At 63.8% G+C, this 23,134-nt stretch overlaps 1 protein-coding gene across 3 annotated transcripts in view; it reads left to right on the forward strand.

The window, feature by feature from the left end:
* Window positions 1-8,470: 8,470 nt before the first annotated feature.
* Window positions 8,471-23,134, forward strand: part of COL8A2 (collagen type VIII alpha 2 chain) — a 34,286-nt gene continuing 19,622 nt past the window's right edge. The window contains exons 1-2 of one of the 3 annotated variants that reach the window (XM_074926052.1): window positions 8,471-8,718; window positions 9,801-10,130. Coding sequence is in view for 1 of the 3 variants with exons in the window: in XM_074926051.1 (XP_074782152.1) it covers window positions 8,472-8,718 (247 nt within the window). In the remaining 2 variants the exon portion in view is untranslated. Of the gene's footprint in view, window positions 8,719-9,719; window positions 10,131-23,134 lie in introns of those variants that run through there. The other 2 variants (XM_074926051.1, XM_074926054.1) reach the window with 2 other exon arrangements.

Genomic DNA, 23,134 nt, shown 5'->3' on the forward strand with positions numbered 1-23,134 from the left:
GGACCAAAGCTGGGCCAGGCCCCCGCCTCGCACCGCCGGCACTTTATCTCTGCTCTGGGCTAGACCACAGAGAAGAGAACTGGGCGTCAGTTTTTGGTCAAAACATGTTTTCCTTAATGGGAACTGGCTTTCAGAAAAGGAAATTCTCATCTCCCTAGAAATGCTCTTGCTTTTTGAGAAAAGCCACCGTGGGTTTGTTCCCATGGGTTTTGAGTAAACACGTTCCTACTGCTGCGAGGAACGAGACCAGGACTTGGAACGGGCAGCGCCCGGAGGAGCCCGGGCGGGAGGGAGGGACCCCCAGCCCTGCCCTCACCCCTCTGCCTGCACCGGCCCCCCCAGCTGCATCCAGGCACCTGCACCACCAGCCCTGCTCCCACCACAGCTCCGAGCAGGAGTAAAGCGAGCGGTGGGTTAAAAGGAGCCTCCCGGCTAACTCAGCACCCCTCGCCCCTCAGCTCCCGGGGAAGGGGGGGCCGGGCAGCAGCGCCCACCAGAACATGTGCGCCGAGCGTGGCTCTGCCGGGAAGCCAAGCACCATGTGAAGGGACAGGGCATCCCTCGGGAGCCCCCCGAGGCCGGGACACCCCGCTGCTGGGGGCACCCATCGCCCCCCCCCACCCTCCCTCCCTCCCCAGCTCCCAGCTGCAGTAAAAGCACCAAAACAAGCCCAGGTCTGCCCTGCCCCAGGTCTCTGCAGACACAGCCGCTAACCTGTAATAACTTACACTGCCCATTTTCCCTCCTGCTCGAGGTTTCAGCAATAGCAACGCTCAGGCCAAACAAACAACGAACGAGCTCACGGAGCCGGGCAGCGCCGCACCGAGGAGCCCAGCTCAGCCCGCGGCCACGACCGCACCGGAGCCGAAGCCAGTGGTTTTGAGACACGGTTTAGCAACGCTTCCCAGCAGCTGATCCATAGTTTTGACTGCACGATGCTCAGCTCCCCGCTCCGTTTAGCGAAGCTTTGCTGGAGGTCACATCCTTGCCCCAGGTACAAGCCAGGGCGATGGCTCCGCCGCAGCATCCCTCAGAGCCACAGGACAAGCCACCAGCCCTGGGGCACAGGTCACCCCGCAGCCACCCCTTAGGGTTAACCCTAATGACACGCAGCTCAACCTGCCACGTCCTCCTCGAGTGCTGCCCCTTGGCACCTCCCAAAGGCCCCCGAGTGTCCCCGGTGAGGTGGGACGGGGTGGCCCGAAGGTGGCCGCAGCGGCGGGGCATGTTGCCTCTGTGTGGTCTGCAGCCATCTGGATGTACTTACGGCAATACTGCAGCAATTGCGAAAAGATCAAAAATCTTCAGGCCAACCTTGATTCCCATTGCATTTTTTGCATTTTTGAGGACTCGTGTCTAAAACCTGACAGCAGGGAGGGGGTGTTGCCTGCACAGCCCGGGAGCGCTCGGCACGGCACTGCCAGACTCGGAGTGATGGCTGGGCCGCCCCGGCACCGCTGCGAGAGCCCACGGGGTCCCGGGGAACGACCCCGAAGAAATGCTCTGCCAGACCCTTTGTTGGCACATGGACCTGACACGGTTTCTGCTGGGGGGGGCCAGATCCCTGAGCAGGGCCCTGCCGAGACCCTGCTGACCTCAGGGCTCCCACTCACAGTGACAGGAGGGGGCATTTCAGGTCTCCCTGACCCTGGGGCCAGGGAAGATGCCAAGAAGCAGTCAACACCCCTGCCTGCCCCCAGCAATGCCCCCGCTCCTGGCCAGCCACATCCCCCTCCTGGGGCTTCTCACCCCCTTTGACCCTCAGCTGGGGGAACCTGTCCCAGCGCCCGCGCAGCCCTGCCCGGCCAGGGGGAGGTTATCCCAGCGCAGAGGCCAAGTGGTGCTGATTTACTGGCCACGTGCTGCCTCCATCTGCGCTGGCGAGGGCCGAGGTTCCGACATCTGGGCTTCAGGTGCCCCACGGCACGGCTGGATCCTGCCCCAGCCCCGCTCCCGCAGCCGGCCCCGGCCCCATCAGCCACTTGTTCGCGCTTCCCAGTGTCCCAGGTTGTTCTGACTCGCTCTGCCCCGACATTCCCAGCTGCTCCAGCCCCCCCGGACCCTTCAGCAACGGGACAACAAAGGAAACGCACCCAGGAGCTGCCATCAGCACCCACCTGTGTCCGTGGGGTACATCCAGCCCTGGGGCTGAGGGATACAGCAGCCGTGTCCCTGTATTTGCACTGGGAAGGGGAAAGGACACGTGTCAGGGTGCTGGTTTCCAGAGGACAGGACATCGCTGTCAGCAGAAAGTCGTCACCAACTCACATTAACTGAGCAAGGCGCAGGCCGGAGCATCCCCGGGCCAGCACGGGCGGGCGCGCGTAGCTGAGCCGCGCTGCTGGGGGCAGCCCCCGCCCAAACAGGCCGGCAGGCTCTCAGCTTTACTATTGTGAGAGCAGATCAAGGGAAAGGCCCTTCTCCACCCTACAGCTCCTCCACCCAGCCCGAAGTGTCTGCAGAAAAGTCTCCACGTTGATTTTGGGCTGGGATAAAAGCCGAGCTCCGCCGGCTGTCGAGCTGCCCCACGAGAAGGTCACCACGGGGCGGTGGGTGCTGGTGGCCGGGACCAGGGTTCAGAGGGCTGGCACTGCTGAGCTTTACCCCAGCTTGGGCACAGCTCCCTGCCCTAAGCCGTGCTTTAGGGGGACCCCCACACCCAGGACCCCCGTTAGCCCCTGAGAGCAGCCTGGCCCCCAGCTGTGCCCCCACCCCAACACTTCCAGGGCAGCGCCTGTCCCCGCTCCATCCCAGCAGCTCCCCACCCACTGGCAGCCCGCACCCGCCACCTCCCCACACACCCCGGACCGGGGCAGGCAGCCACCAGCATCGCTCCTGCTGACACACAAACTGCGGCCCCATGCCCCCACGGGGAGACAAACCCCAGCGGGTTTTTGGGCAGCCTGGCTCCCTGGCCACCGGCTGAGCCCGCCACAGCAGCCACCCAGCCCAGGCTCAGCCCTGCCTGCCCAGGAAAGCCCAGGGGCTGCTCCTGCCCAGGCCGTCAGCGCTGAGCTAAAGGGCAGCATCACTAAACCCCCCCGTAAAAAGAGGTGAAGCAGCTCCCCCAGCCCCAGGAGATGCCCCAGCAGCACCCCCACCTTCCCCAGAGGGAACAGCCCAAGGCCGGCTCTGGGCTGGGCTTTTGGCTCCTTATATAGGGCATGTGCAGGCCTCCCCCCGATCTGGGGAGGGCCGTCAGCCCTAGCTGTGCCCATCCTGCTGCCTGGGTGGGGCTGGCCCTGCCTGCACCCTGCCTGCACCCTGCCCTGCTCAGGCGGCGGCTGCACGGCAGGAGCCATCCCACCTCCCGCACCCGTGTCCGTGCGCTGGACATAGAGAGGGAGATTCTATCCCTGGGCATGGAAAGGGTTAAACCTCCTCCTCTTCCTCCCCAGTGGGGTGCCCAGTGCTCACCCCGGGGTGGCCTTCCCAGTCTGACCCAGTGGTGGTGTGCATTCCCAGTGTGACCTCCCAGCAGCGGCCAGTCCCGCAGGGTGGCACCAGGGTGCGGTGTCACGGGGCGCTGCAGCAGCACGGCGCTGGGCCGGGGTCCGGCTGCTCCCACACCGGGCGAGCCAGCCACGCTCGGGGCGACCGGCAGGGTGGGAGCCGGGTGGGCTGAGCCACGCGGGAGCCCTCGGCGTGCCAGGCACAGAAAAGATGCCACCTGGGCACGCTGGCACTGCCCCTCCACACGCCCGCACGGCCCCGGCGCGCTCGCCCCGCACAAAAGCTGCTCAGAGGTGGCAGCCCCAGTTAATCAGCCATTAGCTAACGGCCGAGGGGGCAAGGGGGAGGTGGGCTCCGCTCCTCTGCCAGTCCCTGCCCGCACCGACTGAATGGTTCAGTCATTAACGGGAGTGGGGCTCGTTTGGCTTTTCCCTTGCGTCGCCTGGAAAGGGGCCACTGACTGTTTTACAACTAAAATAACAAATTATTTCATAGAGGGCTGGAGCTGCCGGGAGCTCTCGGGCCGTCCGCGGTGCGGCACAAGCCGTGGCCACATGGCTCCCACCAGCGCGGGCAAAGGGGGCACAAGGGATGGAAACGAGGGACGGGGAGAGCCAGGGGCAAGGGCTGACACGTCCCCGCTGTTGCCGTCCCCGTCGATGCTGACCCCCGCCATGGGCACCCCATCCCCTGGTGATGGCCAGAGACCCCCAGCCCCCAGCCCTGCAGCCCACTCTTGGCGGGGGAGCGGGTTCTGTCGGTGCTGGGGGGGTTCTGTCGGTGCTGGGGGCTGCAGCCGCCCCTGCCCCGCATCCTGCAGGCCTGCCCCGTGGCTCTGGGCACCGGTGATGCCACGTCCACAGCCCTCGGCTTCCCCTGGGAACGGGAGGCCGTGCCGTGCTCCGGCTTCCTCTGCCCGGGAACGTGATGGGAACCGGCGCGGGCCCCCGCTCCCTGCCCAGCCCTCCCGAGCTGCTCACGCAGGGTCCGGCCTCGCTGGGTGCCGCAGCCCCCACGCCGGCGCCCACGGAGCAGGGCCCCTGCGCCGCCTCCCCAACCTGACCCGCTGACAGCCCCAACAATAGTGCGACTGATAAAAATCATAAAGCAATCAGTGCACTTCCCCGGGCCGTGCCCCGCCGGGTGCTGCGGGGGGGCTGGGGGGAGCCGGACTGGGGGGTGCCAGGAGCCCAGAGCCCACCAGGACCTGGGCTTTGTGCCTCTGCTCCACCGGCCGGACCTCCTCGGAGAATGACCCTCATAAAACGAAGCAGCAGCTGTTTGGTGGATAATAAAACTTTTTTTTTTTTTTTTTTTTCTCTTTTACAACTAGTTTACTACATAAACGTTTCAGCAGCAGAGCACCGGGAGCAGCAAACCTCCTCGTGTGCTCCAGGCAGGTCACTGGACCCCTGGGGCAGCTCCCGGCCAGGCTGCCCTCGTCCCACGGGATGGGTCCCCAGCACCCATGGGAGCAGCGTGCAGACCGCAGCACCCATCCCGGTCACTGGTGCAGGGGTGACACAGGGAGGAGGGATGCAGACAGGGAGGGTGACAGCAGCCAGGCGAGTTTGCTCCTGATGACGGCTCATCTCGGGAGCCACCCCCTCCCCGGAGACAGCTGGGTGCTGCGGGGTCCCCCCGGCCCCGGGGACTCTGTTCTGGAGGCAGATTTACTCACTCGTAGCGGGGGTGTTTATGGTGGGCTGGACCGCACGCCCCCGGCACGCGATGAATTTACAACGTGCCAACGAGTGGATTTATTCCTACCCCACTGTCGGTGAATTAATCACAGCAGCCACAGAAAGGCTGGAGGTGCAGAGCGGGGAGAGGTGCCCAGGGAGGAGGGCGGGGGGGGGGCACGGGGGGCACATCGGGCACGGGGCATCGCGGGGATGGTGCTTGGCTCCGGCAGGCTCCGGGGCTGCTCCCGCCGAGCGGAGCTGCCGTCTCGGGGAGCTGGTTTGCGTTAGGTGAAGCTGGGGAAGCCGGGAGAGAGTTTTCCAGCTGATTTCACACTCACAGACGCTGCCGTTGCCCAGCGTCCTGCCTGCCCCCTCCCTGCCCCGACGCCACACGGAGCCCGATGTGCGATGGCATCCGCTGCCAGGGCCGCTCCGGCCAAGGCTCCCGCCTGCCCTCGGGGGACTTCGGCTGCGTCCTGGCTCAGAACTGATGTGTCCAGGAAAAATACAGCCCGGGGCGTTATTCACCAGGAATCTCCCCAGTCACTGCCCAGCACCGCGCCGCTGCGGGGGCCGCTGGCAGGTTTCCCCGTCGCCATCACCTGCCATCGCCGTGGGCAAGGGACAAGGGCAGCCAGCACAGGAGCGGACGCCGTGTGCCTGGCCCGTGCTGAGCTCTTTCAAGAGAGACCCTGCGGCAGCATTTGTGTGTCTGTTTTGCATTTGCTGTGTTTAATGGTGACGTGGGTCACCTCACCCCTCGCTCCCATCCCGCCGCAGGTCGGGGCACGGCCGAGCCCTCGGGGACGTCCCGCTGCCGGCGCTGGGGCCGCGTCCCTCCTCTCCCCACAGCCCTGGCGGCAGCGTGGGGGCAGAGACATCGCTCGCTCCTGCCCCTGCTCTGGCTCCAACTCCTGCTCCCACTCACCAGCAGTGCCCAGCAGCCCTCCTCCTCCTCCTCCTCTTCCTCCTCCCCCTCTAAAACGCAGCAGTATTCCCCCAGCCACTCCACTCTGCTACCGCAGGGCAAGCACTTGCCCAGGAAGGGCCAACAGCCTCCAGGGCTGCCGCAGGGAGAGGTTTAACCTCCGGCTCCTCTGCGGCTTTCAATTCAACGTGCCATTTCCAAACAGAGGTCTCGGGGCCGCCAGCTCCCACCTGGGCTGGCTCGCTGCAGGAAAGGGAGCCGTGGAAATGTTAGGTGAGTGCAGTTTTTCCATGCGTATGTATATAGGAGCGGAGTCGGCTGCCAAAGTAAATACAACCCTTCCCTTTCCAAAAATGTCCTCCAGGAATTGTAAAGGATCCTGGAGCAAGAATTCTGTCTTAGATCCTTTATGCTTTCTATCGGGGGAAGTGTATAAACCCCGCTTCTTTTTAGCTCTAGCTAAGTCAACGTGCTGAGAGTGTTTTTTTTATGACATGCACCAAAGGCGCTGGGAGCCAGAGCCACGGCCGTGTGTACCCCGGGCAGAGCTTACGCAGAAAAACAATCCCAGTAAAGAGCTTTACAGCCACCAAGGAATGTGGAACCTCCACCAGCCCGGCCGAAGCTTGCAAAGCTAATTGCTTTGGGATTTACTCTTTGGGGGGGTCGAGTCTCCATGGTTGCTGCCTCGGAGGGTCCCAGCTGCCCTTGCGGTTCATTAGGATGCTGAACGGGGAACTAGAGATGCTTTTAGGAGGCTGCAGCGGTTGTGGGGTAAGGGAAGGGGCCATGCGGTTCCCAGCTGCAGCCCGGCCTTCTCCCATTACAGCCGGGGACCTCCTGCCCCGGCGGGGTCCGCGCTCGGGGCCAGCAGTGGCCACGGTGCTGTCTCCGGGCCTGGCGGGCCCGTCCCCTGCACGCTGACCCACTGGGACCCATCCCCAGGCCGGGGCAGAGGCGCAGGGGACGCGTCGGGGGCCGGTGCGTCCTCGTGTCTCCCAGGGCGAAGGCTGCGGCGGGCGGGCGCTGCTGCTCCAACCGGCACCTGGCGAGGCACCGGCAGCGCGGCCGCCCCGGGGTGCTGCGCCCGCGCCCGCTGCCCCGGCCCCGCCTGGCCGGCGTGTTTTCTTTACTGATCTTTTCTTGCTCGTTTAAGTGACTTTGGAAAATGGGATTTTGGCTCTTAAATCGTTCAGGGGCTTTTGAAAATTTGACTCTAAATACTTTCCGAAGTGCATTTGTATGAAGTAATTCTCTCCAACCTCCCACAGTGGTAGTCAGATTGCATTTAATCCATCACTGAATGTTCCCGAAGGCTGGGATCTGGCACCGCGCTCAACACGGAGCCGCAGCTCACCCCGCGCTGTGCCGGCACCCCGCTCGCTGCCCGGCCTCCTCCCACCCCGGGGCACCTCTCACCTGCTTGTCACCCCCCGAAAAGCCGGGCGATGGCACCGGCGCAGCCCTGCCAGCACCGCAGCGCAGCCCGGCGCGGCTCAGCATCTCCCGCCGCAGGGACATCGCCGCGCACGGCCGCCGGCACAGCGGGGCCCCGCTCAGCACAAGCGCTGCCGGACCCCGGACCCCAGCCCAGCCCCTGGCCCCCTCCCACCTCCGCAGCACATTTTCCTGCCGAGCACCAAGGGCACTCAATTATCCGTCTTGGGGAAACATGGAAATAATATTCCAGTGCACCGGGCTGATTCGATTACGTCTGTGACCCACTGAAATTAAGTTAAAGGCATTATTCAGCCCTAGATTGAATTATTTCTCCTGCCTCCCTTTCGTTCTTCCTGTGTGGAGCTGCAGGATGGCTGGGACAGGGCTTTTGGGGGGCAGAGAGCCTGGGACCCCACGAGCAGCCGTGCCCGCGCACTCAGGCCTCGGTGCAGCCGAGGCACCGGGGCCGTCGTTGCTCGCTTACGGCCACTGTCGGGGCGAGCTCCGTGCTGGCCTTCAGGGCATCATCTCTTGCCCCCCTGGGAGCTGGGGCCACCGTGGAGCCCTGGCACAGCAGGCGGGTGCAGAGTTGCCAAAGATTAGAGGCAGCAGAGCCGTTAAATCCTGTGCTAAGCCCGGCTTCCCTCTCCTGCCGGGGACAAGAGCCTTCAGCAGCAGCTCAGCACAGCCGGCGCCCGGCCCGAGCCATGTCCGGGGATGAGCCGTGTCCGGGCACAAGCCGTGTCCGGGATGGTAGTGCCACTGGCAGCACCGTGTCCCCACTGCCCCACGTGCACCATTTGTGATGGCACCGCAGGGACACCGCCGGGCACAAAGCCAGTGCCACGGTGCTCCGGCGCAGAGGGAAGGAGCCGGCGTGTGGCCACAGTAGCCAGGGTGGCACAGCCAGGGCGGCACGGCTGCACCCCAGGCTCTGTCCCGGCGAAGGGGCAGGCGCGGGGGCGATGACAGGCAGGAGAGGCCGGCACAGAGCGAGGCCGCGGCCGGTGGCTCTGTGGGACGGAGGAATGTCTGTGCTGGCTCCTGAGTCTGCGTGCGGAGGAAATGCTTTGCCACTGAGAGCTCCGGTTAAACGAGGCCGAACCATTGCTGCGGGAGCTGCGGTGCTGGAGGAGGCCCCCCTGTGCCTGGGGGCTGCAGGTGGGACGAGGACGAGGGCAGGAGAGCCTCGGGGCACGGTGGCAGAGCCAGGTAACGGTGCACCCGGGCTCAGCCCTGGCCAGGAGCGGCCTCGGGGCTGCTCTAAGCGGCTCGCCATGGCCTGCGGTAGGGACCAGCCCTGGGGGGACCCCAGCCCTGCCTGCTCGGGGCACGGAGGGGACCCCAGCCCCGGCCCCGGCCCCATCGGCCTGCGTGGGGCAGAGCACATCAGCATTCCTGGGAGCAGGGTCTGGCCCCGCGGCGGCCGCTCGCCCAGGGAAGGCATTGAGGGGGGATTAGCCGTCTGATGCCCCCCCCTTGCTCAGGCGCTTAATACAGAAAACAAACACCCTTGTGCGCCCTGGCGGCCTCGATCCAGACGGGCTTTCTCCGTGCCCGTTGCCTCAGCAACCCTAATCTGGCTCCCGGGGCGCACGGGGGCCCTGCACACCCCCCCCCAGGCCCGTGCACCCCAGCAGCCGCGGCAGCGCCGGTGGGCTCCCGGCTGTGCCTGGCACGCGGCTGCCAGCGGGACGCCGCCATCCCTGCGCCCCGGGAACGGGCAGCGCACGGGCTGGGAAGGGCTGGGGGTGGGGGCTGCGGGCACCCCGCTCCCCCCGGATCGGGGCACATCTGTGCAGGGTTTGAAACAAGAGGCGGCAGGGCCTGGCTGCACTGGCACCACGTTTCCCTGCCTTTCCGCTCAGAGCGGCAGGATTTTTGGGGTGGTGACACCTCCCCACTGTAGTCAAGGGGGGGGCACCTCCTGCTCGGGCTGGCTGCTCCAGTCCTGGGCTGCCAGAGGGGCCAAGAAGGGGAAAAAGGGTTGAACCCCTGTCCCGGGGCAGTGCCAGAGGGGGGGGCAGCACCCCATTGTGGGCGCTCTGAAGGCCAAGGGGGCTCTTCTCCCACCCCTGTGGCTGGTGGGGCTGGCACCAGCACCCCCAGAGCACCGGGCACCCCTCCACCGGGGCGGGCAGGGTGGGTCCGGGGGTGTCTGCCGGCCCTATGCACCCCCCGGGATGGTAAGGAAGGGGCAGAGTGACCCCTGCTCCCCCCCCCGCCCCGCCGGCATGCCGGGGGCCGGGGGAGGGGGGGGGATCCGCACTTTTCTTAATTTATTTTGCGCGCAGTCTCCCTCCTGCGACAGAGGAACGGAGAAGCGCTGCCGGGCTGGGACCTCCGGGAGGAGGGGGGAAAGAAAGAAAAAAAGGAAAAAAAAAAAAAAAAAGAAAAAGACGAAATCGCAGCAGCCAGCCCGGCCCAGCCCAGCCCAGCCCAGCCCGGCCCCGCCGCCCGCCCGCCCCGCTCCGGCAGCGCTGCGCGCCCCGCTCCGCATCCCCCCGCATCTCCCGGCTCCGCTCCGCCCCGCTCCGCCCCGCTCCGCCGTGGGGGTGCCCGGCCCGGCCCGGCCCGTCCCGTCGCGGCCGCTCCCCGGCCCGCCTGAGCCGCGCTCCGCCGAGGTAAGCGCCCCCCCCGCGCCCCCGCTCCGCGCCCGCGGTCCCTGCGCGCACCTGGGCGGCCCCCGCGGGTCGCGCCGGGCTCGGACGCGTGGAGAAAAAAAATCTCTTGAATTTCTCAGTCACGAGTCCCGGGAATTCGGATGGCTTTTCCCCGTGCGGAGGGGAGCTCTGAAGGGCGCGTCCCTCTCGCCAGGCCAGGTCCCAGCTCCGCTTTGGTTGTTTTCTCCCTTTTGGCATCCCCCCCTTCCCCGACCCCCCTCCGCCGCCCCGGGAGGCTTTGCCGCCGTTGGGGACCGGGCGGACCGAGCCGTAGCCCATCGTCCGGACCTTTCTTTCTGCTGTTAGGAAATAACGGTTGCGAGAGCAGAAGCGGTTCGGGGAGAGCGCTGTGACCTTTGGGACGGCCGCGGCTCGACGCCCCGGCCCGCGGCTGCATTCGCGGGCACGGCAGGTCACCGCAGCTCCTGCCACAAACACCTTGAGAAATACAAGGTGCTTATTTTATTTGTTTATTTAGTTATTTATTTTTTAAGAGCGTTGCTGTTAATCTACCAGGTTTTTGGTTGACCGTTCCCAATAAGCCAGGAAAGATCCCCCCTGTACGGTAGCCCCAGGCGAGGCAATAACCTACCGGAGATATTTTCTCATCTATGGGCAGCTTTGCTATAAGGAACATGTTTAATAAATCATAAGGCCGGTGAATTCCTGGGATTTTTATTGCTTCTGTAAAAATGCAGTTTTGATCCGTCTGAGAGGGATACTGGGAAACAAAGCTGCTCCTTTCAGAGCCGGATCCTCTGAATTTAGGACACCGAGCTGGCGGCGGGGCTGGCGGCTGTGAGCCCCCCCCCCCCCCAGGGCTGGGGCAGCGCTGTGGTGGGAGACGAGAGCTCCCGGGGCAGGTCCCAGCCACGCTCGTGTTTTCTGCCGCTGCTCTGTGAGGGACCGAACACAACCCGGGGGGTGCCTGGAGCCCCGTCTTGGCTTCCCTCGCGCTGCCGGGGCTGCGGCCGTGACCGCGTGCCCAGAGCTGTGACGGCAGTGCCAGGGGAAGCGTCGCCGCCGGGAACCCAGCGAGGCTGCGCCAGGCTTCCAGTGGCATTTTTCCTCCTCGCCCTATTGCCCAAGGGGAAAAGAAGCAGCAAACCCCAAACTGCTAAAAAAAAGAGAGAGAGTCCCGCAGGAAGAATCAGCCGGTTTCCATCAGCCAGGCTGACTTGATCCCCCCAACGGCGGGGCGGCGGATTGCCCCGGCGAGTTTGGGCAGAGGAATGGAAATAAAGCGATTTTCTTTATTTGCTTGTTCCTGAAAACTGGGGTTTAGAGGCAGGAGCTGAGCCGAAGCGTGAAAGGCACGGGGAGACGTGAACCCGGGAGCTGTCAGGAGCTCATCGGGATTTTGGCAAACGCGCGCGCCACGGCCGGGGGAGCTGGTTATGGGTTGAAGTGGGTGGTGGAGGGCGCCCGGCTCTGCCCCAAATGTGCCGTCTCGAACCAACAGCCCCGTCTGCCCGCGGCCGCCCGGTCTGGGATGCGGGTTTGTCCCCGTCTCCTGCCATGCCTTTGTTTTAGGCTGCGCGGAGCCCGGCCGCAATAGCAGAGGCGGGGAGGGAGCTTTTCTTTGTACAGGGAAGCATTTAAATTCTTTACAGTGATTCATATATTCCATTCATATGAAACACAGTCCTGCGGAGTGTGAATGGGGACTGCTGGGGGATTTTTTTTAAGGCAATAAGCCCTAGAAGTGTCAAAAGTTATTCACACCTTGGTGAAATCAAGGATATTTCTGTCCGTGGCTCTTGGCAGGGGCTCAGCACAGCTCGCCTTGTGTCGGGTTTTCGGTTTCCCACTTGGATACGGTGCGGGGGGAGTGCGGGGGCAGCCCTCTCGCTCCCGCTGCCCAGTGCTGGAAGCGTTTCTCGGTGCTTTCTCAGCCCCTGGGAGGGGACCAGCACGGGCTGGGCCCGGGAGTCAGGGGGCAGCCCCCAGCTCTCGGCCCCGCAGCGGTTTGGACCCCCGTGGGCCACATGCCCAGAAAGCCCCCGGGGCTGGAGAGCAGCCGCGTCTCCGTGAGCCTGGGGCTCATGTTTTCCCACTCCCCACCGAGGCCGTGACCAAAGCTACAGGCCGGTTGTCCCCGTCGGGGCAGGGCTCTGCCCCGTCTGCCCCCCATCCCGGGGGCCGTGAGCCAGCCCAGCGAAGGGACGGGCTGTGTGAGCATCCCGGCCTCGCGGGAGCTGCGGGAAGACTTCACACGCCCGGCACAAGCGGGTGTCCCTCCGGCGACTGCTCCGTGGTGCTGAGCCCGTTTCGGCGTCGAGAACCCCCTTCCCCTCCTGGGCCTTTCGGGGGGTGCTGCCCCGGAGCAGCCTGGCTGGGACTCAGCAAGAGGCTCCAGGAGTCAGGGATGGCCCTGGCAGCACCAACCTGCTCGGGGGGGGCTGCCAGGTCCTGCTGGGGCGTGTTAGTTTTGAGGGAGATGGGACAGGGTGGCTGGGGGCCGAGAGGCGCGGGGGCACTGCCCCGCTGCCAGGATGCGCCCCAGGTGCGGGGTCAGCGCCCGCGGGGGGCTCTCGCCTCCGCCAGCCACTCCGGGATGCTTTGAGCTGCTGTAAATCCTCCCCGAAGGAACTGGGAAGACAGTTTTATGGCTGCTGGGGTGGAAGATTAGCAGGGTGTTGTTTTCAGAGCTGATCCATCACGGGACGCGGGCGCTGCGTGGTGCATCCGAGCGCTCGGCTGCTGGCGGGCGGCGCAGCCTTTCCTGTGAAGGTTGAGATAAAACCGCCTGGTTTTAATGTTCTGTCTGCTCTTGGGATCTGTGATGTGAGTGACAAAACTGCCTCTGTGGGCCCCGTGCAGCAGCCGGGCTCCTCGCAAGCCGGGGGAGCGGCAGATTGAGGGGATTTGGGCAACGGCACCTGCAAAAGGCATTAACCCCGTCGGAGAGGGCGCGCGGGGCCGGTCCCTTCCCGTCCTCACACACTCCCTCTGTCATTCTCTCCTATTTCAGCTTGTCCACAGCCTGGGAAGGAGCAGAGTTTCCATTCCCCCGTGCGAAAGAAAACGTCTGTGACAATGAAACCTAGTAGTTCAGGAGAGGGAGGGATAAAAAGACACCGAACTGCGTTTGTCTTCCCCTGGTTTCTCCCTCCCAGCCCCTTCCCTCGGCTGTGCTGGGCACGCGCTGGGTGCTCCCCCCCTGCGCTCAGTCACTGGATAATTAGAGAGGCGAATTAACCGCCTTAACAAAGATGAAGTGGAGCGTTGACTCATGGCAATTCCCTCCTCCGCACTGAGGGGTTCCCTGTGCGGACATTTTGGGGAGAGGGGCTGGGTGCTGCAGCACTCCCGTGGGAGCGGAGCCCTCGGGGTGGCAAGCGAAGCCAGGGCTGTCGCCCCACGCCGCCGGCCCCCGGGCTCTCCCCTCCCGGGCAGGGCTCAACCGCCCATTGCTTCCCGTGCGTGGTGACTTGGACGCCGACACAGACATAATAAACCACTTTTCCTTTTCCTCTTGTCGCCGGAGCCGTTCCTGAGTCACATCCCTGGCTGCCTGGCTTCTTCCCCAGGGCTGTCTGCTCCGGCTGCGCAACCCTGCGCGTCGGCCGTGAACTTCAAAGGGCTGAGATCCAATCCGGGCGAGAAGGGCCGTCCTGGCCGGCCGGGTGCATGGCAGCGCTCCGGGGAAGCATCTGCGCGGGGTCTGGGGGTGCAGGGGCCGGCGTGCCCGGCGGGATGCTCTGCTCTGCTCTGCCCAGCCCGGCTCACCCGCGGGCATCGCGCGGCTGCTCCCGAGGAGCTGCGGGAGCTGGATCCTTCGTCAGGGCCACCCTCTGCTCTGTAGCCCCGTGCCCTCGTGGGAGCGTCCCATCGGGGACCCCACGGCTCCCGCTGGCTGCCGCCTCCCTGCAGAGCTGCCAAGCTCAGCCTGGGGGCTGCAGGTGGGAGATGGGTGCTACCAGAAATGAGGTGGGAGAAAGAAGGAGCCGAAGGCTACACGAGGGTTTCTGCTGTACCCCGAGCACTCCCATGGCCCCCAGCCCCGGTGTCAGTCGAGTTCACGGAACAAAAGCTGCAGATCACAGGCAGAAACCGCAGCCAAAATCTGCAGAGCAGCCGGGTCTCGTCTCCGCGACCTTCCCTGGGGCCGAGCCCGTCCCGTGGGCCCATCTGGAGATGTTTGTCCTCAGAGGCTCTTCAGGCGCCTCTGTCCAGGACAGGGCTTGGCAAGAAGCAGCCAGGGAGGAAGACACTGATCTCAGCGTCCACCTGCTGTGGAGGCAGAGGCGGAGGTGAGGGCTTTCCCAGCTTGGATGTTTTGCACCCAGAAACTGAGTCCCTGTTTCCTGCATCGAAGTGCAGCGCTCCCAGCACAAGCTCTGCCTTCCCTGGGCAGGATGCGGCCCCAGGAGCCCCCCACACCAGCAGACTCTGCAAAGTTGCTGCAGACCCCAGCGGCCCAGCGATGCCGGACCCCTGGGATCTCCCAGCGCTGCCTGTGCCTGCCCTGCAGATCTCTCTGGCCGTCGCCGAGAGCCTCTTTATTGTTCTTGTGGAGGGTTTTTGTTTCACTGCTGCCTTCCAAGTTCCCAGGGATCTAAATTCTAAAGCAGGGTCTTGTAAAGAGCCCCGTCCAGATGGATGAGATGATATTGCTGGTATCAGATGAGATCTATCCCCTGTCTTTATCCGCAGACAATGCAGCAGTGGGAGCAAACAAGGATACAGCCTTTCTTTGGAGGCACATTAGCCAAATAAGAGCCTTCTCTTTGTTTTGTACCGAAACCCAAGACCCTGTGGCCGGACCACCTCGCGTAGCTGCCCCGACCCCTGCAGCCACACGAGGATTTACCCGTTTTGCTGCAAAATCCCCCATGCCCAGGCTGCAGGGAGCCAGGGCAGGTGGGTCCTGCCCGTTGCATTGTGAGGGTGTTTCCTTTGGGGAGTGGGTCGGTGCCCCCCGGGCCGGGCAGGTCTCGGTGCTGCTGCAGGGATGGAGCAGTGCTCGGGGCTCTTCTGCCCTAAGACATAAGGTGACACCTGCAGAAAGGGGGAAGCTGCTTTGGCTTTGCCCCATCTTTAAGGGAGAGCTGAGCCCATTCAGCCAAGGATCCGCTCTGTGCACAGAGCTTGCAGTGATGCTTAAAGCCTGCGGCCAATTCACCTGCTTTCAGATTTCATTACAAGCCCTAAAATTCAGCCCAGGTTTGTTTTAAGAAGTTACCGGAGGCTGAGAGAGCCTGGGACTGATTTATGGCTTCCCATCAAAATCATGTGGTTTTACCACGAAACTTGGAAACTCTGGCTGCATTTTTTCTTTGGAGATTTTGGCTTTTCTCCAGGCTCAGCTCCGAGGGGCGAGAGCGTGAATCCAGGGTGTGCATCAGGGCTGGAGCGTTGGGGTGCTGCAAGTGAAATGGAGGAGATACGGATGGCTGCAAAGAGAATATTTAATGTCAGGACAACACAGCCATCTTTTTCAGGGAAGCACCGATAAGGCGGCGGGAGGCTTGGCACGGAGGGGACCTGCAACAGTTCCTTTGCTTTCAGCGTAGCTTTAATTTCAACACTTGCCACTTATCGCCCCTGCATCCTGCTCGCTGCTCAGCAGCTCGGTGGCAGCGGCCCCGCCGCGCCTGCGTGCCCGGGGAGGGTGGGACGTCCCGCTGCTCCCCCCCGAGCCCCGATCCCGGACCCGTGGGGCGAGCTGCTGGTGCCCACCGGGGTTAAATATGTGGGCTCTTGCCAGAGAAGCATATTTTCAGCCTCAAACATGCATTGTCAATGACTGCGGAAAGGTATTTCTCAGCTGCTCCAGTGTCCTGTCAGCCAGCCAGCCAGCGGAGAGAAACAAGCCTACTTTTATTGCTATTTCTTCATATTTCCTGATATTGCCAGTCTGGCACTCACAACCCACAGGCAGATCCCTGAAGGTCCTGGGTTTGGATTACAGTGGCGATACTTTTGTCTTTTCTTTGCCTTTAATTTCAGATCCCTTGGGCCCTGAAGGGTCAGGCGGATAAACTGCAGCCCCCCGGGTGAGCTCCCGGGCATGGAGAGCAGATCCCAAACCAGGCCAGCGCGGGTGACGCGGGGCCGTGCCGGGGCACCTCGGGCGCAGCTGGGGATGGGGCGTCCCCCTCCCCGCAGCAGCACCAGGGTCCCGCAGCCCAGCGACTGCTGTGTGCCCACGGACTTCTGAGGGTCACGTTGGGGGAGTCTCGGCTGCCGGCTCCCGGACAACACGTGAACAGAAGAAAATAGCGCTTTGTGTTACGTAAATAACAAGGTCAGGGCGGCTGCGAGCTGCTCCGGCCACGAGCGAGTGCTGCGTCCTGCCGAGCATCCCCTGGTGCAGGGGCCGGACAGTGGAGAGTTGCTCCAGGGCTTGGGTGGCTTTGTGGTTTTAATTTAGTGGCTTTTTAAAGTACAGATGAAAGGGAGAGCTGGGCAGCGTCGTATCAGTTCCCTCATCTGCTTCCAGAGGAAGCTGGCGGGGCCGCGCTGAGATCCAGCAGCTCTGTGCCCGCTTCTTCCCACCGCCGGCACAGAAACGTCTGTGCCACAAACAGACCTTGCTCGTGCCCAACGCTGCCCCAAACGCTCAGGTGTTGGGTGCTGCTCGGCACATCCACCGATGCTTTTTTTCCATTACGTGTTCTCCTGTAGCTGTTTCTTAAAGACCACGTGTGATGTTATTGCTGAACATAAACTGAGCTAGGATGAGACCCAGAGCTCCTCCGAGCAGTTATAAGCAGAGCTATACAATGAGTTTGTAATTATTTTATACCAAACCCAGCATTTTCCTCCCCTCAGGGGAAGGCCAGTAGAGCGAACAAGAGCAGGCCTGTGCCAAACCGTGCCCAGGCAGCGCTTTTATGAAATCTTGGGTTCGTAAGAATTAATTTCATTTAAAACATTCTTTTCGTTTTTCATAAAGCACGGCAAATCCGCGGTACTTAGGGCAGGAATGCAGCGAGGGAGCTGCGGGGCAGGCAGTGAATTACCCGCGGCAGATGAGCCGTGACGGTGGGGTCGCCCGTGGCCCGGACCCGCGCTGGCCTCGGCTTCCTGCGGGCGTCCGGCTGGGGGGAGGGAGATGCCGGAGTGACCGTCCTGGACACAGCTGGGTGCGGGACTCCAGCAGCCCCGTCCCGTCCCGGTGCTCCCAGGGGAGGTGGGAGTTCAGGCGTATTTATCCCCAAAAGTCAGGCAGGGCCAGCGTGGCCGTTTCCCAGCCCGGCACTGCACGGGTGGGATGGGGCGTCACAAATCCGCCATTTGAGTCCCCTGGCTGCTGGTCCGGGGATGAACGTTGGCCTGAATCCCAAGCAGACTTGCTCAGGTGACGGGTTGCAAAGAATTCAAGTGAGTCTGGGGGCTGGGGGTACCTGAGCAGTGCTGGGGGCTGGAGCGGAGCTCCCAGACGGGGCTGGCAGCCAGCGCTCCTGCCCTGCGCCTGCAGGGAGGAGCAAACCTCTGCCTCACTGCCGGGCTGCTGGCGACAGGGCAGGGCACTCCCTCCAACGGCAAGACCCCCCTGGGGCCAGCTGCTGGGGGGCCCTTGGCACGGGATGCGGATTGATCCCTGGGGTCCAATCTCAGTGAGAGGAACAGCCCCAAAACCCCGTAATTCTGGAGCGCAGCCCCACGGGAAAGGGGTTTAACGCGCCTCCCCTCAGCCCTTTCCCCCTCGCAGCCTCCCCGGACAGGACCCAGGTGGGCGTCTCATGGAACGAGTCCTCGTAGGATGCAAACGGGTGCTCGTGACCTTGGGCCACGAGCGCTGGCGTGGGACGTACCCACGGGGGTTAGAAACTGGAGGCAGCCGACGGGTCCGTCTGGCCGGGCCGGGATCGCTCCGTGCCGCACTCACCAGCTCGGAATCCCGGCCGTTGGGCTCCGAGCCCGCTGGATTGCGGAGGGTGATGAAGAGGAGGAGGATTAGAGGGTTTAGCAGGTGTCAAGCCCCATCTTTCATCCCGCTGCGGGGAAGTTCTGCGGCTCGCTCTTCCCTGCTCCCGCACTTCCCTTCTCCCCGCTGGTGGCCACCCGGGCTGTGGCACCGTCTCGGAGCCCTCCGGGCACCGTCCCGCTTTGAGCGGGATGTTTTTGCTGGCTGGATGTAGCTCCTGAGGAGGAGGAGAGGTTGGCAGCTGCCCGGCACCGAAGGGCCGGGGCCGGCGGGGATGCCCGGGTGAGCCAGGCAGAGGAGTTTGCCAGCCGCGGTGTCGGGTTGAGCCGCGTCGCTCCGCGGTTTGCTGGGGAGAGCGCAGGGCTGGGCGTGCTGTTTATTTTGGTTAAATTGAGTTTTCTCCGGGAGACTGGGGGGTGCAGGGGGCCTCCAGACAAGGGGTTTTTGTGAGCCGGGCTGCAAGCCGATCCCCTTTTGTGGTTTCGCTTTTTTGGATGATACAATTTGTTATTCCAAGAACTACCCAGCAAATGGACCCCATTAGCTGAGTCCCCGGAGCAGCTGGAGCTGGTGCTCGTGGTGCCTTTGTCTGTGCCCACCGCGGGCCCGAGGGAGCTGCTGGGGCCGCGTTACCGCAGCACCTTTGCCCCCGGACGGTGCCGGGGGGAGATGGGGGGCGGGGAGCTGCTGTCCCTCCTTGCAGGCTGCGGGGCCACAGCTCTGCTGACGGGGCATCTGTTGGGATTAGCCGGGGCTGGGAAAGCGAGCGGGACGGACGGAAAGCGCCAGGTTGGTTGAATTCCCTGGCACACTTGTTTCCCCGGTGGCACGCTGACAATGACCTGATTGTTGCCGCGCTGCTGGGGGCTGGAGCCAGTGCCAGGGGGGAGCCCATCTGTGGGGCAGCCCCTTTGCCCCCTCAGATGGAGCTGAACCCTCACCCCTGGCCACCCAAGCTCGGAGGGGGCTGTGGGAGTTCAGAGCAGCCCCCCCTGCTCCGCGGCAGCCCTGGTACACGTGGGCCCGCCCGGAGCGGCTGCGCAGACAGAGCGGCCGCCTTGTGCGGTCGAAGCCCGGCTGCGGGGCCGAGTCGTGTCCGTCCCGCCGGGCAGCCCAGGGCCGGGTGGTTCAGCTGGAGCATCCTTGGCCCGCTCGCCGTTACCTCCTACCGTGCGGGGATGCTGCTGGCTCTGTTTGTCTTGGCTCCATTGGGCTTTTTCCTGCATGTGAGCCGGCTGGAGCTGGGCAAGAGCCAGCGGGTTTATAAATAAAAGCATCGGACACCTCTCTGGGTGGTGCTGAAAGCTCCCAAAATAGCCCTGCTGCCATGCCAAGGATGTTCACAGCGGCAGCCCCGGGGCTGGGTGTGGGAGCAGGGCTCCCCACTCCCCAGCTCCCATCCCGGCCCCCCCGGGTCTCTCCCCTCAGCCGGGCAGGCCCCCGCCGCTCCTGCAGCACCGGGACGTCTGGGACGTGTCCCCCAGAGCTGGCTGTCCCCCGGTGTGGCGGGTGCCCCAGGAGCGGGCAGCGGGCACCAGCCGTGCCCAGGGTTTGCCGCAGGGGCTGGGTGGTTGCCAAAATGTTCCCGGCACAGCGCAGGCACGTGGTGTCATGGGAGAGGGGGGTCAGCGCGGGCAGGGCCCCGATGCTGCGCTCCAGCGAGGGGTGCAGAGCAGCCCTGGGCACGCTGCGTGCCGCGCACCGCGCGGAGGGGACGTTGCCTGCGCCGAAACAGCCCCTTGGGCAGCTCCAGTGCGGGGCGGCGAGCTGGGAGGAGAGCCCCGGCTTCACGGCTTCGCCTCCTGGCCACATGCTGGCCCGCAGTGCTGGCCCAGGCCGGAGGGATGGTCGGGGGCCGTGGGACACCGGCCTTGTGTGGCGTGTTGTTTCCTGCTGGCAGGGGAAGCCTGGCTCGCCCGCGCCATGGCCTGACCCTGGCCGAGCCCTGCGGGGGCCGTGGGACGGGGCAGCCGCAACATCCTGACGAAAGGAGCCCGGGAGCGGGCAGGAGCCGGCGCCGCGGGTGAGCGAAGGGCAGGACCCGGCCCAGGGCTCCTCGCACCCGCCGCCTCCGCTCGACGCTGCCTGCGGCCTGCCGGGGGGTGGGGGTGGCCGTGGGGGGGACAGAGGTGGCCGTGACCTCGAGCTCCTGGTGCCTCCGTTGGGGGCCGGCCGCAGCGTGCCCAGGGCCAGCGCAGAGCGGGGCGGGGGGGTCCCGGCACCCAGCCCAGTCCTCCCACCCAGGCCCTGCCAAATTCCACCCCCGGCCTGGCATCTCAATGTGCCTTTGGAAAGCAGCGATTTACTGCTCTTGCTGTAAGTGAGGTGGAAAATGTCCGTGGGCTGGTGCAGGAAGGTTCCCCGAGCCCGGCTCTCCCAGGGTGGGGGCCGAGCTGAGCCCTGGGGGGGGCCGGGCTGGGACCCTGCGGAGCCCCACGGCTCCCCCAGACTTCTGCAGTTCCTGGCCAGCTCCACTCTGCCCCTTTTACTCACCCCCCCTTTACTTGCTCCTCCCTTACACCCCCTTACTCCCCACCATTTATTTGCACCCCATTTACTCATCCCCCCTTACTCTCCACTGTTTACTCACCTGCCCTTTACTCACCCCTTTTACTCACCCCCTCTTACTCTCCACTGTTTCCTTGCCCCCCCCTTTACTTGCCCCCCCTTTACTCACTCCCCCCCTTTAACAGTTATTTCCACTGCAGCTGGGTCCCCCCAGCCTCTCGGTGCCAAGACTCGGGGTGCACCCCAACCTTCCCGCAGCGAGCGCGGCCGGGGGCCCGTCCCCCCTCCCCGAGCAGGGACCGGGGGACATCGCGCCAGCCCGGCTGGTGCCTCCGAGACCTTTCCCTGCTCCGTTCCCGCACAAGAGCTCCCAAGCTGAAGGCTTTCTTTCTTCTTTTTGGTTGTTTTTTTGTTTTTTTTTTTTTTAAATAATTGTCCTCTAGAAAAATGGGATGAATAGGTCGATTTAATTTTTTCCCCATGTCTCATTGCCACATGTGAAAGCTCATGACTGCCCGGCGAGCGTGGCAGTGTGGCACCCACAGCTGGTGCCCGAGCCGGGGCTGCCATGCACCCACCATTTCCTAGAAGGCAGCAACACGCCAGCGCCTGCCCTGGGTCGGGTCTGCTCCCCGGGTCGGGTCGGCTCCCCGGTTGGCTCTGCTCCCCGGGTCAGGTCACCTCCCCAGCGTGGAGGGACAATCGAGATCGGCGTTGGGGTCCCTCAGGTGTGGGAGCGGGTGCCAGTCCCCTCCCGAGCGCCTTGGCAGCCTCCCAGTGCCCAAACACGGGGGTGCCCCTGTGCAGAGGTGGGGGGTCCTGGCCGGGCTCAGCGTCATGCCACCACTGGGCCACGTAGCCTTGGGCAGGATGAGCCCCCCTTTGGGCAACAGGTCCTGAGCAGGGACAGAGGGAGGTTTTCGCATGACACAGCCCAGAGGAAAACTGTCTGGAAAAGAGGAGCTGAATGTTTTTCCAGCTTGAAGCCTAAACAAAAGGTTTTGTAATAAGTGTGTCCCCTGGCCTCGGCTCAGCACCCGGCTCAGCCGGCCACAGTGCCCGGCACAGCCCTCCCCATCAGTCCTCGGCTTCGCACCCCGGTGCTCCCCTTGTGCCGTCACCACCGCAGGGTCCATCCCCCACTCGGCAAAACGTGTCCCCAGGAGACCGCGGGGACGAGGGGACAACCCTGAGTGCCACCGGCTGCGCGTCTGTCCAAGGGCTGGCGTCTCTAACAGAAATAAGTGAGTTCCACTAAGAAAATATTCAGTATATTCCGCACTGATTTCCACCGGTGCTTGAACCCCGGGTCCCCGGTTTTGCTCGGTGAAGGGTCGGTGGTGACAGAGATGCCCAAGCAGACGCTCTGCGCCCCACGGCGAGGCAGGGCCGGCCCCGCTGCTCCCAAGCCCCGGAGCCACCGGCTGCTCCGTCCCTTCCCCAACCGTCACTCCCGGCACCATCCCGGCTGCTCCTGCTGCTCCGACCTGGGTCCAGAAGCATTTTTTTTTCCCCTGGGACGGTCTGGGGCACACAAAATCCATCCCATTTCCCTCTGGGCTGCCCCGGTGTGGTTTGGGTGCCCCAGGCTGGGTGGGTCTGTCGGATGGTGCCGCGTCTGGAGAAGCAGAAGCAGCGGGAGATGAACGCGGTTTGTGGGCACAGGGGTCCAGCCAGGCACAGCCGAGGGGGATCTGGAACCCTTTAAAGCAAATTAAATGAGCTACTCGATTACACTGGAAATTAGGAGCCTGGTAATAAGATTATAGCAGCACGTTGGTGTTACTTGAGGTCAAAAACTCTTTGTTTATGACAAATAGAGGGGGTGCACGTGGGGGTGGTGAGCGGCTCCCCGTGTCCCCCGGCTGGCCAAGACCTGGGAACCCCGGGGCAGGAGGGGAGCGGGGCTGCCCCATGGGACTGGCTGCCACAGGGCTCGCGGGAAACGGGGCTTTTGGCGTAATCCCCAGGAAAGCGGGGCCACTGGAATTCCCTGTAAGGCTTTCGGCTCCGAGACAAAGGAAATGTGGAAACTGGAGGAAAAAAAAAATTTTTAAAAAAATTTCAAATTGAAAAATCAAAGCAGCTGATTCAGCGATGTTGAAACGTCTTGTGACAGCGTCGAACGAATTTTTTCCAAACAAAATTCCGGGAAAAAAAAAATCAGCCTGATTTTACACAAAACCCCTATCTGTCCCGATGGAAAGGCACGTGCTGGGGGGGCGGCGTGGGGGCTGCCGGGATCGGTACGCGGAGCCCCGGGGCTCGGCAGCCCCGCAGAGGCTCTTGTACCCGCCGGAACGGTCGTTACAGAGCGCGGAGGGGCAGCCGAAACCCAACCCGGCGGCGGGGGCACGGTTTGTGGTAGCGTCTGGTCAGAGTTTCCACTGAACACCTCAGGCTTGCTGGGCTCTCGCATCAGCTCACGTAAATTAAATTAAATCACATAAACTAAAATACTGCCCGAAAAGCGTGCGCTCCATCCCCTCGCCGGGGTGTGAATATGTGTGAGCGGCTCCGCTGCTGCTGCGCCAGGAAAGCTCCTCTGTGGGGCCTGGGTCTGGAGGCAGCTGGGGGT

The sequence above is a fragment of the Athene noctua genome, chromosome 24 (assembly GCF_965140245.1).
Source record: "Athene noctua chromosome 24, bAthNoc1.hap1.1, whole genome shotgun sequence".
Classification (NCBI taxonomy): domain Eukaryota; kingdom Metazoa; phylum Chordata; class Aves; order Strigiformes; family Strigidae; genus Athene; species Athene noctua.